The sequence below is a fragment of the Ailuropoda melanoleuca genome, chromosome 7 (genome assembly GCF_002007445.2).
Source record: "Ailuropoda melanoleuca isolate Jingjing chromosome 7, ASM200744v2, whole genome shotgun sequence".
Classification (NCBI taxonomy): Eukaryota; Metazoa; Chordata; class Mammalia; order Carnivora; family Ursidae; genus Ailuropoda; species Ailuropoda melanoleuca.
This window is the reverse complement of record NC_048224.1, coordinates 78,433,161-78,447,548: the sequence shown is the minus strand read 5'-3', so window position 1 is coordinate 78,447,548 and position 14,388 is coordinate 78,433,161. Positions and strand designations below refer to the sequence as shown.

Below are 14,388 nucleotides of genomic sequence, written 5' to 3'. Positions count from 1 at the left end.
GGCTGCCCCAAGATGGGCCACTTTGGCACAAGTGACATACAAGGAGAATTAAATCATAACAATATCATTTCATTGTTTACAATGGAAGAAACATAAGTTTCAAAAAGGGCTGTTTTTCATTGCTCAAATTCCACTGTTCTTACACACAAAGGGAGTAGCTACATGTCATTAAACGTCTAAAGGATTAATTTACTCTGTAAACTCATGGACTCTATGGCTAAGTGTCTGATGGATAAATTACTTGGCCTCTCTGTAAATAATCAATTTTTCTTATTTATACAAGAGTCAGCAATCACAAGGCAAAATTGTTTAAAACAAAAAAATCTAGTAAGAAAAAAGGAACAATTCTCTGTTAATATGAATGCATTTTCTATTGTACTAAACTCATATTCAAGTTATCGTTTAAAATGAGTTACTCTCTTCTGGCTGTTGGTTTGGCTTTTATTGAAGAGCTGCTTTTTTTAAACATGGAAATGTCCAATTAAACAGTAAAAATTTCCAATAACCTTTGGAAAATATGTCACCTATAAGCTAATTTCCTCAAGATATACAAGCTAAAGAAAGAGAAGTTAAAAGTATGGTTAGCCTTGATTTTTAAAAAATCAAAGTATAAAGAAGGCCCACAGCTGTTTTCAAGAAATGCTCATAAGCAGGACTCTACTGCCCTCTTTTGTATCAAGAATGTAACACAACGCAAGTGCCAAATAGGGCACCTCCCAGGATGAACTGAAAGGAAATGGTTTTCGGGGCTTGTTTTTCCAGATGGATGCTCGACTACCATGGCAGAGGACAACTGCCTAAGTTCCTTCACACATTTGTTGTGTCATACGTGTTTGCTGAATAAATGAATCCAACTTATTCTGACTTTTCTAAAAAGTTTTTTTATTTGATTACTGCTGAAATTTTAGAGTCATGAGTAAAATAAAGTCATACATTCAGGATGCTTTTTTTTTTTTAATGATTCTAACGGATTTGGTGAGTCAAAGGAGCAAAAATCTGACAGTTTCCAGTCATCCTGTGGGCTCTCCAATCCATCCTGCTTTCAAATCCAGTGTTTAAAACCAACAAAGGTGAAACAGAAGTTGGGCCTTTCTTTAGCCTGACAGCCACATTGCTTGAAGCAGTCTTTTAATCTGTTTAGTGACCGAAGCACAAATTATATGGGTCTTCTTAGTTTACCATCAGATCGCACACAGGTTTTCTCTGAGGACACAAACATTCCATTGTAGCGACCCGATGTCCCAGTGGACGTTAGGGAAGATAGCTCCAGCCTCCCTTCAGTTTTCTAATTTAGAAGTCACCCTACCACGCCCCACCACACGCATACCCCAATAGATCTAGAAAGTAGAGGCATAAAGAGGTTCCATTTCCAGTGCAAAAATATACGGAGTTAGCTAGTATCACTATCATTTGTACCCACTCCCCACCTCAGCCAGGCTGTTTTCATTCGGACTTCTGAGCGACCTCTAACAAAATGCGCTTCAGCCTACACTTTACCTGCAAATGAAGGGGGATAGTCTCTCAGCGCCAACCTCTGGTTTCAGGATCGCTGAAATTCTCCAGCGGAGTAAGAAGTTATAAACTGCTTTTATAACAATAGAATCAAACATTAAATAGAGAGCCAGATAATATTGCCTTTTCTTTCCAAAAATTTAATTTGTATCTTTTAAATGACAATAGAAGACATTTTCTCAATCATTTACTCAATCCAAAGGAAAAAAGTGAAATACTATGATTACAGAGATGACAGTAGACACTTCCAGCAAGATATATGGCAACAAAACTTTCAGCGAGTTTCAGAAGAATCTGGTATAAAATAAAGTTAAATATAACATTTTTAAAACGACAAGATCATTTACCTAACCTGCATTCGTAAGAGACATTTGCACTTCTTGTCCTGGCTTAAAAACAAAACAAAATAAAACCCTCATATCACTTTCTTTTATACAAAAAAAATTTACTATATTGGCTAAGCTGCATAAAGTTCATGAGGATAAGTTCTGAAAAAAGCAATAAACGCAAAATTAAGGCAAACTTGATGTTGGTATCAGGTAAATAGCACATTTAGAAGGACTCTTGTTAAGAATTTCTGCCTTTAAAGTACTCGAAGCTATTATTTCAGCGGGCACGTCTGTACCTCTCGTACATCTGATCCTATAACAGCATTCCTGGAGGAGGAATTTCTACTAAAGAGAAAAACTAAGATGGCTCATTTAAGATCATACAGCTTGATCAGTGGCACAAACACACCTATCACAGACCCTGGAACACGAAAAAGTTTCCTGTTGGTTGATTTACCTTCCTAACTGCATCAAGATACGATCGAAGCATCAAAACAGAGTGAATTCCCTGAGCTCTGCAAAACAGACTGCAACCATAATGGGGGAGGAGGAAAGTCAGCTCAGGATTTTTCACATGCTACATGATCTGTAGTGCAAGACTATGATAAAAAGGGAGGTGGATATAAGAAAAGGGGAGGAATGACCTGAAAGATCATCACATAGCCAGGTTCAACCAAAACCCAGAATAAACCAGAACAAACTGAAAAGATGGTCTTTGTTGGGAAGCAAATATTAAAACCAAAGGGGCAGAGGGACCTAGAAAGGTCCCTAAAAAATTATTCACCTTAATAGTGTAAAATGTTCAGTACATCCCCATATAAATTAATTCTAAAAGTTCTTTGAGGTAGATAGATGTTAGGAATGAACTTGAGTTCATGTTTAACAGAAAGAAGAAAGAAAAGAAAAGAAGAAAGAAAAGAAAAAGGAAAGAAAAAGAAAGGAAAGAGGCACTGAAGAGAGGCCCTATTTTTAATGCTACCTTTAATAAAAAGCATTGCAGTTAGTACTTGTCAAGATTCCTTTCGGTAAAGTACTTAAATGCCTGTTGTTTTATTCCTACATTTAGAGGTTGAGATTAAGTATCTTACAACTAAAGGACCCAAGCCAAGCTGGGCTTTTAAAAGAAAGCCTACCAAAGCTCCCAGCCAGTTTGTAACTTTTCACAACTCATTCATTTGGACCACCTTGTTTTCCCCTCTTCAGTTTCTCAAGATGGAGCTCAAACTGATTTTCCTGGCAAAATCTTCAGGATTCCCTCAGTCAGAGTAATGTTCCTACAGCCAAAAGTCCTGCTACACTTAAGCCTTGCTGCCACTGTGTTATATCAGTTTGCACACTTGTCTCCCCACCAGACTACAAGCTCCTGAAAAGGCACACAAAGATAAACCCTGCTTCTTCGTTTCTGAATCTTTAGGAGCTAGGATCCTGTGGGTACTCATTAATCAAGAGCCCATCTGACTTGATCTCTCAAAATGCACATTATATATAAGGTGAACAAATTGGAGGTTTGCAGTTCTTCACACAAAATTCAATATATCCTGCAAAACCTGTTTTTATTCCTTTCCCTCCTCTCAGGGAAAATTAGTCACCAGGGCAAATACCCAAGTTACAACCTTAGTCCCTCTTTCTGACCCCATTTTTTTAGTATTGCATTTCCTTCATTAAAACATCCTTATGCACTTCCAAGTAAAACTAAGTCACAAGAATAGCAACAAAACGTATGGTTCTTCATGATATAAAAACAAATTTTTCTCATCACCAGGTCACAGAAAAATAAACACATTCTTACGCTTGAACATTATTTGTAAGGACTTAACAATGAATTTGAGAATCTGAACTTCCACTTGAAAGCTCTCCACGAAAGGAAACATTACGAACCGAATGAAGGAAAATAGCTATTCATAGGGACGTATTTTTGTACTTGCTTTGCTCCAATTTCTGCTACATAGATTGCTCCAGTCTTCCCACTGACATCTAAGAGATGAGGTAAAACTTGATCTGCTAGTTGGATTGTGCCGATCACAGAACAGTTGCCAATGCTTCCCACTGGGGGCGCTGCCGCCAGTAAGAGCCTGCTAAGGTCCAGCTGGGCTACAATCACGTACTTTCCGTCAGGAGTAAATCTAAAGAGAAAGACATTTTACAGAACAAATGTAGGCAAAATCAATATACATGCTGACTTTCTCAACATTTTTATCCCCTATGGTGCTCAACAACCATAGACACCTCTACTTGCTGAACGATGCTTTCAAGGAGAATTTAAAATGTGTCTCAGTCCGTTGACGAGGGAATAGACTTGTGATGGCAGACATAGCCAAAGATCAGCTTCAACAAACAAGAATAATAATATGTGGGGCGCCTGGGTGGCACAGCGGTTAAGCGTCTGCCTTCGGCTCAGGGCGTGATCCCGGCGTTATGGGATCGAGCCCCACATCAGGCTCCTCCGCTGTGAGCCTGCTTCTTCCTCTCCCACTCCCCCTGCTTNAATAATAATAATATGTGAGCCCCACACAAAATGAAATTAATGGAGAGTCTGCGCTAGGCTGACACCACAGACTCAGGATTTCTATTTTCATTCTGTGTTTAAAAATTCATCACACGTATCTCGAGGGTGAAGGCTGTAGGAGGTCCAGCGTATGTTATCTCTGAGACCTGGATCACACAGTGCAGCACAGGGAATTTAACTGCTTTCGCTCTCCTTGGGATTTAAAATACCATTACGCGTTCTCTGCATACTTGGTTCCACCCCCTTTTCACCTGCTGAAAACTAATACTACTTTAAACTTTCAACTAGCTTTTCAGAGGAACTCACAGAAGCCAAATAAAGCAAGCTGTTTTTTTTTTCTTTCAAGATTTTATTTAAATTGTAGTTAGTTAACATATAGTGTAGTATTTAATTCCCGGGGGAGAACTTAATGATCCATCACTTGCATATAACACCTAGTGCTCAGCACAAATGTCCTCCTTAACGCCCATCAACCACTTAGCCCATCCCCCCCACCTAATAAAACAAGCATTTTAAAAGAAAAAGAAAAAATTACCTGACTGAAGAAGGTCCCTCTTCTGTGAAACAATTATTCCACGCTCCTAACCACTCCCCAGTGTCTTTATCAAATACTTGAATTCTTTTATTTCCTCGGTCAGCAACCCACACCTGAGAAACCAAAAAAGTTTCTTGGAAAAGATCCACATCATAATGAGAAAGAAAACAGAAGGGGAGAGGGGAGGGATAAATGTTCATTTCCATTAGTTTCACATACACCACCTCATTTAGTACCTAGGGGGCCCCAAAGAGGAAGGTATTAAAAGCCCTATTTTCAGACAGGAAATTATAGTTCCAAAGTGAGCTCGAAATAAGGAGGAGAGCCACTTGTGGTCACCGGTCCTAATCCACAGCCCACACTTAATGCAAGTCTGCTTTACTGAACATCTGAATAACTAAAAATGAATAACTAAAAACACTGGAGTGTTCCATTGTGACGCAGAGGATTAGCACAGCACCCAGAAGCAGCAGAATTCATGCACTCCTCCAAATGGCATTCTCTGTCCTGCTGAGTTCTGCCAACTGTCAGTTCCTGGGTTAGGTCAGAAGACAAAGACAAGCAGCCTAGTCCCCCAGGCGCTCAGGCTAGGGGCGAGCCAGGTATTCATTCCTGTTGCAGTATCACTGAACGTCTACCTGCTATTTACCGAGGAATGTCCACAGTGCCAGACCACAGAAAGAGGATGCTTAGAAGATCTTAGTAGCATCTCAAGAATGACAGGAGGCCAACAACAGGTTTAATTTAGTTTTGCTATAGGCTGGAATGAGTTATTAAGTAAACTGTTGTGGTAAGACAGGAAAGCCGCTTCACTCTAAATGACATTTCATGTACTCTAGTTGATGGATGCAACCTATGGCAAACATACAGGGAAATGATTTTATGACATGAGGCTAGGACTGGAGACGGGTATGTAAGAATGGACTGGAAGTGTGGGCCAGCCCCGCTGACCTCTATCTCCTCCTTTCTGGATCTTTGGATTTCTTGGGTTTGAGGATTCAGGGACTATTTCTTCAGGGTAACCCTGACTATGTACCTGTCGATGCCTGTGAGTTTTAGTAGCCCCTAAATTCGTTTACAACAAGAAACAAATAAAGACTCAGTATATCACTTTAGAAAGGCTGTTGATCCCTAAGTAAGGTGATTTCTCAAGATCTTTTCCTGATTCATGATTCTTTAGTAAGGATGGGTTTCCTTAAAGATTTTGGTATTACTGCCTTCGATGAGTGACCAAGGAAGAAATATAGTTTAGACCCTAGTATTGAATATTTTAGATTGTTGGCATTATCTTTCCTACTGAACAAATCTTGATTATGAGAAATCTTGTTTAAGAAACAATAGCGGGGGGCGCCTGGGTGGCACCGCGGTTAAGCGTCTGCCTTCGGCTCAGGGCGTGATCCCGGCGTTATGTGATCGAGCCCCACATCAGGCTCCTCTGCTATGAGCCTGCTTCTTCCTCTCCCACTCCCCCTGCTTGTGTTCCCTCTCTCGCTGGCTGTCTCTATCTCTGTCAAATAAATAAATAAAATCTTAAAAAAAAAAAAAAAGAAAAGAAACAATAGCGGGGCGGGGGGGGGGCGCCTGGGTGGCTCAGTCGTTAAGCATCTGCCTTCGGCTTAGGGCGTGGGCTTGGGGCGTGGTCCCGGCGTTCCAGGATCATTCCAGGATCGAGCCCCACCTCAGGCTCCTCTGCTTCTTCCTCCCCCACTCCCCCTGCTTGTGTTCCCTCTCTCGCTGGCTGTCTCTATCTCTGTCAAATAAATAAAATCTTTAAAAAAAGAAAAGAAACAATAGCAGGGGCACCTGGGTGGCTCATCTGGTTAAGCCCCCGACTTGAGATTTTGGCTCAGGTCATGATCCACAGGGTTGTGGGTCAAACCCAGGATCCCAGGATTGGGCTCCACACTCAGCAGGGAGTCTGCTTGAGATTCTCTCTCTCCCTCTCCCTCTGTCCCTTCCCCAACTCGCACATGTGTGTGCTCGCTCTCTCTCTCTCAAATAAATAAAAATTAAAAAACAAAACAGCAGCAAGTTCAGCTCTGGAGCTAACTGACTTTTCATACAGGGTGGAGTGATGACTAAACGAATTAATCATGTAAAATGCTCTGAATGGTGTTGACTGTTGTTAAAACACAAGTGTGCAGAAGTGAACGCTCTCATTTTTCTTCATTGATCGAGTAATGCCAGAGTAACCCCATCAACTGTTCTCCAAGGCTTCTCAAAAGGGCACTTACCACTATGGAGAATTCACCTGGGTCTAGGTCTTCCCTGCTCAGACACTTGATCTTATTCTTATTCCATGAAGGAAGTAGTTAATCGGCTCGGGAGGGTAATGTGTTGAAAACCAGAATTCCAACTTTTTAGCTCCCCATTTACAGACAAAATTCACAGGTTCAGTTATCTTCCTATCTACAATGGGAAATACTTGAAGATTTGACTAAAAATTCTCACTTTGTCTACATAGGAACCCAAATCACAATCAAAAGGTTACTTGCTGAACACAGAATCAGAAGTAGAAATGAATTAAATTTCTAAGGGTACAGAGTCAAGATAGTCTGATGCATCCATGTGCAACTGGACATTTAGTCACTGAACAGTTACAGGATGACTACTATGTGCCAGGCCCCAAGATATAAAGCAAAAAAGAGTCAGTAATATGCCCTCGTACAGCCTACAAGCTGTTAAGGGAGACGACTGATTATATTATAGTGTGAGAATTACTGTAACGGGAAAGTATAGGCTACTATAGGAAAACAGAAGGAGAAACTAATATAAAACATTTTGGGTGGGGGTTTGGTCATAGGAAAGTAATCCCAAAGAAGTGATATGTATGCTTAAAGGTGTATAAAAGCAAAAGAGGTGGTAGTGGATAGGATGGGGAAAAAAGAAATGGGTTAAAGTGTGTCAAAGTTTTCTGTTCCCCAGAGTGGAGCTAGTGAGAACAAAGTTGCCTGGGTGGCTCTCATTTTCAAGCTTCCAAGCTTAATTTCTCCCACCTCCCTTTTGATCAACATATTCTAGAATTAATTTAATTCTAAAATCAAAAATACAAACACTCCCAGTAGTTTTCTTAGTAGGAGGGCAACTCTTTCTTTTTTCAGGTAACTTATGCTCTAGTCCATTATTTGTTCCTTCTACCTTTAAGTGACAACCGGAAATCTATTTTGTTCATTTCTAAATATTTGGGGAACTCTTCATTACAGGACCTGAACAATTATAAGAGTATATGGGTTAGCCATCCCCAGAAGAATTGCCCAGATACACCCAGATACACATAACCACAAACATTCATATATATTCAGATGTCCAGACACACATGTGCACCAAGATCCGTATATATAGAGGCCCATACACCTACACACACACACACACACTCAGACACACACACTCAGACATACAGTTCCATACACAATGAGAGGGTATTTTTACCCGACCAGATGAATCAACAGTAACACTGTGAGGTATGTTGAACTTAGCAGGCCCCGTCCCACGTTCTCCATGCAGCCAAAGCATCATGAAATCTGAAAATGGCAAACATAGCTGGTCAGAGCAACATATAGAATACCTTATACATTTGCATGTTATATCTTATATCTTAAGCTGCAAATAAACTATTCAGCTATACCCCCAACTGATTATGCTTTCTTGGCTTTCTGTGTATATACCAGTTTGCCTAATTACTATGCTTTACCAAAAAAAAAAAAAAAAACCTCCTCCTGTTTCAAGCAATTAATCAACTTCTTTACTATCTCCACTTGAGTTTTTCATCATTCAAAACCATTGTGTGTGATTCATGTCACTGTCTCCCTTCCCAACTATTCTGTTATTTGGTATTACAATTCCCGTGAGTTTAAAAATTCACATTATGGGGGCGCCTGGGTGGCACAGCGGTTAAGCGTCTGCCTTCGGCTCAGGGCGTGATCCCGGCGTTATGGGATCGAGTCCCACATCAGGCTCCTCTGCTGTGAGCCTGCTTCTTCCTCTCCCACTCCCCCTGCTTGTGTTCCCTCTCTCGCTGGCTGTCTCTATCTCTGTCAAATAAATAAATAAAATCTTTAAAAAAAAATTCACATTATGGTTTTTATAGTCTGTCTCCCTTATTACCCCGTTGTAGGCCAAATTGTACCTCTACCCCAAAAGATACACCCAAGTCACAGGAACTCCTGTACCTGTGAATGTGACTTTATTGGTCATAGATTTTTGCAGACATATGAAGTTAGGGATCTTGTGCTGAAACAGACCCCAAATTTAGGTGGACCCTAAATCCAATGACTAGTATTCTTGTAAAGAGAAAAGAGAGGGATATTTGAGACACAGAGACACACAGAAAAGGCAGCGATCTGAAGACAGGGGCAGAGACTAGAGATATCCTGCCATAAGCCAAAGAATGTGTAGAACCATGGGAAGCTGGAAGAGGCAAAGAGAGATTCTCTCCTAGTGCCATTAGAAGGAGCAGGGCCAGCCCTATAGATTTCAGACTTCTGGAGTCCAAAACTATGAGAATAAATTTCTGTTTAAGCTATTCAGTTTGTGGCAATTTTTTATAGCAGCCACAAGAAACCAATATACCTGTATTCAATCTTTCTCCTGAGTTTGGTTGTTTGTTTCATAGAATTTTTTTGATTCTTGCTTTATCCACAGTTCACCTCCCTTTAACCACCAGCAACCAAACTTAGTTACTGGGTAAGAAGCTGACTACATAACTTCATGTAGGAGTGTATGCTCTGCCCAAATGACAGAGCTTACTGTAAATACATCCTGATACAGTATTGTGTATTATAAAAACTACTTCGATAACGTCACTTTCCTACAAAAAATACTCAGACATTTTAAAGGCAAAATTATGGCTTCAAAATTCTTAGATAAGCCTTCAAAAACATCCCAAATCTTATTTTTTCTTCTTCCAAAATTACATCCTAAGATCCCTTCCTCGAAGACTTGCTAATTACCTGCAGGCCTTGTGTGATGGAGCCTTGTGAATGTTCCTCCCATCCCTCCTCTCCTTCCACCAAAACCAGTTTAGTTCAAGAACCACTTGCTTTATGAATGCTTGCCCTACTTCTCCAGTCAACAGTAATTTCTCCTTCTCCTAATCTTATTTTACTTTAATAATCAATACCATAGAGTAGCATTTAGCGGTTTCATCTGAAATTGACCTGCGCCTAGAACACTACTGGACACAGAGCAATATATACAGTGAAACTTTAGCTGATCAATCAAACTGAAGGGTATCTCAGCTCTAGGATGCCAGGTTTCTAACATTCCCTTTCTTAATTGGATAGGATAAACACATTTCTTGAGCCCACTATAAATTCCCAAATGCCTCCAGTGGAAGGAAACACCGAGCTTTTGAAGAATAAGCAAGCATATTATCAGAATTATTTATTATTGGCCATCCAACACATTCCACTCATGCCCTTTACACACAGCTTCATATATAATACAATATACAACAGTTGTAGGGCGCCTGGGTGGCTCAGTCAGTTAGGTGTCCAACTACATTTTGGCTCAGGTCATGCTCTCAAGGGTTGTAGATGGAGCCCTGTATTGGGCTCTTCGCTGGGCATGGAGCCTGTTGAAGGTTTTCCCTCTCCCCTTGCCCCCCACACCCCCCCATCTCTCTCTCTTAAAAAAAAATACACACACACACACAAAAGTGTTATAATTTTATACCAAGTATTGAACAAATTAAACACATCCAACTTATTAAACAGCATTCTTATGATACCATGCAAGTCATGTACCTTGGGACAATTTGATCAATCTGTTATTTAATCCTCCATCTCCATCCACAATGTAAATATCTCCTGTGTCGTCTACATATAATTCTGCAGGGTTATCAAACTGCAGGGGATTCAAACCAGTGCCTTTTTTGCCTGGGGTACCCAAGACTTGAACAAGATCACCAAAGGAATTGTATTTTTTAATAGTATGACCATAGGATCCTATAAAGATAAACATGCACACGTCACAAATATAACCACTATCCAAAAGTTCGTGTTTTTTAGGTAAGCAGAGAGCAAGAATTTAATAGAATTAGACAGTAATGAAAAGTTAATAGGCTCAGACAATTAAATGCTGTATTTCACAAGCAATAGAGCTTCCTCATTAGTTACAGCCAAATCTGTCATGAATTAAAATTCAGGTACTCCAAAATAAGTGTATTCTAAATTCAAATAAATAAAACCAAAACAACTGGCTCAGAAAGCTCATGATGATAAATTATAGGTACATCATTTTTTTTTTGTAATCAAAAGTACGACAGTACGACCTTGAATAAACATTCCTTGTAAAAAGAAATTGAGAAGGAACTGGAAAAGGAACTCATGTTTGAAAAATCATTATTTCAATCATGGACAGATCTCAAATTTTAGTAGGTCAACAGGAAAGCTCACTATAATACATATTTTTTTAAAACTATACTTTCTTATAGTAGAAACAAGTTCAAGACTCAACGCGCTTTTTTCCTAAGAAGAGAATAAACCTTTCCAAATCACTAATATCTTATTTTCTCACTTATATCAAGACTTCTTTGAGCTAAAATTATCTTACAAGCAAAAATATAAAGTACAGTATTAATAATTAGGGAAAAACCATAATGTGGTTAACAGAAATCAACTTGAAGGCATACCAAGACCAAACTAACTGGTAGGCATGCAAAAGATAAATTGGATACGCTGAACTCACTGGAAATAAAGTGAATCAACTTGCATTAGAATTCTATCTTAAAAAACGTATTTATTGTTACACCTGATTTGAATGCTTGAGGCAGTTTGTAGCAGTAAGAGAACAAAATATTGTTAAAGAAAGCAACCTTCAAAGTTTCTAAAGAGTTGGCAAAAGACATAGAACACCAGTATATAACACTGTTTTGTTTTTAAGGCTCATTTACAGCCATATTTTTTATTAAAGGCAATGTATTTCTTCAAAAAATGGGAAGGAATATAAAAAGCGTCTTCAGATCTGTGCATGAAAAAAAACCCTTCAATGGAAAGAATGAAGAGGTCATGTGCGTTCTTTTTATTTCTGGGAATCAGTGAAGTATTTTATAAAAAACAATCACATGAATGGAATAAATTAAAAAGTAAAGGCCTTTAACAGTGAGTGCTGGGAAAAAAAAAGAAGTCAAAATAGTCATATTTAATTATAGCATTACAAGGAACTCAGAGGTAATCTCGATTTTTTGTTTAACTGGAATTTTATCATCCAAAATACATCTTGAAAGAAATGAATCAGCTGCGGCTCAGAAATCTTTTGGGTTCTGAGAACAAATGGTAATGGCACTTCCACCAAAAACTGAGAGTTCATTAATTCCAAAATGGTATCTGAATTAGCCAGAAATGAAGAAACAGGATGTCCTTCAAGCCATGAATGTAACCGGGCCAAAGAATACTACAAAGACCGTCTTTATGACCCCCTTCATTCTTGACATCCTGAGTAATGCCAGGTTATCTCTGGTACTGCCTTAAACAACAAGAACATGAGAACAGCTATCTCTGAAAACATCCAGAGCTATAAATCCAGCTGTGCCCACTTTGATTTGCAACACATTCTATTAAAAGTACTTGGTGGAAGGAAGATTTCAGACACGCTGCAGTAGGATTTCAGAAACATTAACACCAGCAGTTTCTGCAAATCTTGCATTTTGGGCAACAAAGAAGTTCTGGTTTCTTAGCACAATTTCTTTTGAAAGAGAACTGGTAAAGAAAAATAAGACAAGGACTCCGTTCATTAACTTTCAGAGATTGCTATGTTTGGGGCTTCACAGAAGAGGTTTAGAATTTTAACCTGGGAAGAGCACCTGATGCTTTAACAAACTACAGAAATGATCCCTGAAAGTACTGTCTCACAACTGATGCTTTAAAGAGGTAAAGTCCCTTGACAAGTTAAAGGAAAAAACCATAATAACTATAGCCTCCTTGTTAAATATCTTGACTCTACAGAAGTACAATATAGAGGTTTTTAGAAACAAGTGATTTCATAAATCATTAAAATTACAATTAGATTTAGCAACTCTTGATTTTAAAGCGTACAAGCAAGAACATGGGCAAAAATATGGTTTCTAGTAAGATAATTTAATAGATATTACTACACATACCACTTCCTACATCCGTGATCCAGACAGACTGTTCATGTAGTGTACTGGCTGCAAATATACCATGAGGTGTGTCAACTGTATAATTCCAGGATCGTAGGAAATATCCATCCTCTGTGAACACTAATACCTTTGGGATGTTATCCCCTCTCTGAAGGTATATAAAAATAACTGCTTAGATAGGATCAATTTTTAGAAAGTAATTTTTATTTTGGTAGAGAGAAACAAAAATTAAAGGTTAATCAAGAAATTTAATGTTTAAAAAACGGGCTTCAAAACTTATTAATATCTACAACATTCAAAACCGAAGTATTTACTTAAAACCAACTCAAAAAAACAAACTTCACCATTAGCATAATACAAACATATATGCTTACTTAGTACAGCAAAACAAGAAGAAATTGTTTCCTTTGTGTTCATAATTTTTTTTTTTTAAATCCCCATTTTACTAACCTGGGCTATGTAAACCAACCCGCTGAGGGAGTCGATCGCAACACAAAATGTTGTTCCGGTGAAGTATTCTGAATGCTTAGGCCAACCCACATCCAGCCGATAAGGAATTTCCTTGGTTCTCCAGGAAATTTGAAAAACAAATTTCCTTAAAACCTTTAAAAAAAATAATCAGAAGATTAAGTTTATTCTCTACGTTAAGGGGGGGAAAAAGGCTTATTTTTAATGCCTTGACAGTTGACACAGAGGTGTTCAGACTGCTGGACAGAAATGATTCGGAAGAAATGGGTTTATAAGTCTAAAGACCAAAACGATCACAATACAAATCTGCAATTATTTGAAGATGTAGTGGGATCTGGGGAAAGATAGAAAACAAGACAATGGCGATGTATCATATATAAACTTTTAAACACCAAGGGACAAAAGACGAAAGCAGTTCCGCTCCCGGTGCAGCTTTTGAAGACAAGCTCGTGCAGGAGCCAGGGCCCGCCACCTCCATCCCACGACAGCGGCGTCGCCTCTCAACAGTGCTATCCACACACCCGACAGACATTTCTTCACTGCTCAACTCACCGGGGAGCCACAAAAACGCGAATGCAAAACCAGTAATGTAAGAAAGAAGCCAGCGCCGGCCAGGCAGACCCAGAATCTCGCCATGACGAAACGATAGGGTCCGCAGGCGGCTGGTGGCCACCAGACAGCTCCACGAGGTTCGTCGCTGTACACGGCGTCGGCCCCACCTCGGAGCCGAAGCTCCTCTCCCCGGTTCCCTCTCTCTGAATGAGCGGGTCTTGAAAACCAGACCCGGGCGCAAGAAAATCAGAACTCAGGTAGCAGTTTCCTGGAGCGTTCCCGGGTCGACGCCCCCAGGTCACGTGGCTCGGGCTGAACCACTGACCACTCCTTTTCGCCCCTGGGGGCGGTCCACGCGGCGGACTTCTCCTGTTCGCCAAACATAAGG

General features: G+C 39.6%; 1 protein-coding gene across 1 annotated transcript; it reads right to left on the bottom strand.

The window, feature by feature from the left end:
- Positions 1–1,635: 1,635 nt before the first annotated feature.
- NHLRC3 (NHL repeat containing 3) lies at positions 1,636–14,291 on the bottom strand. The gene is made up of 7 exons (XM_002927724.4): positions 14,001–14,291; positions 13,431–13,583; positions 12,981–13,128; positions 10,627–10,827; positions 8,312–8,403; positions 4,883–4,995; positions 1,636–3,964 (listed from the first exon to the last, which is right to left on the bottom strand). The coding sequence occupies exons 1-7, from the start codon at positions 14,082–14,084 to the stop codon at positions 3,712–3,714; spliced, it is 1,044 nt and encodes a 347-aa protein (XP_002927770.1). The 5' UTR covers positions 14,085–14,291; the 3' UTR covers positions 1,636–3,711.
- Positions 14,292–14,388: the final 97 nt, after the last annotated feature.

Bases quoted from the DNA above. Each gene is read 5' to 3' on its own strand.
- NHLRC3 (XM_002927724.4), bottom strand. From the start codon at position 14,084: ATGGCGAGATTCTGGGTCTGCCTGGCCGGCGCTGGCTTCTTTCTTACA. The intron at 10,828-12,980 runs GTATGTGTAGTA...TTATCTTTATAG, and splicing joins GATCACGGATGTAGGAAGTG to GATCCTATGGTCATACTATT. The intron at 4,996-8,311 runs GTAAAAATACCC...TTGGTTTCTCAG, and splicing joins CTGTTGATTCATCTGGTCGG to GTGTGGGTTGCTGACCGAGG.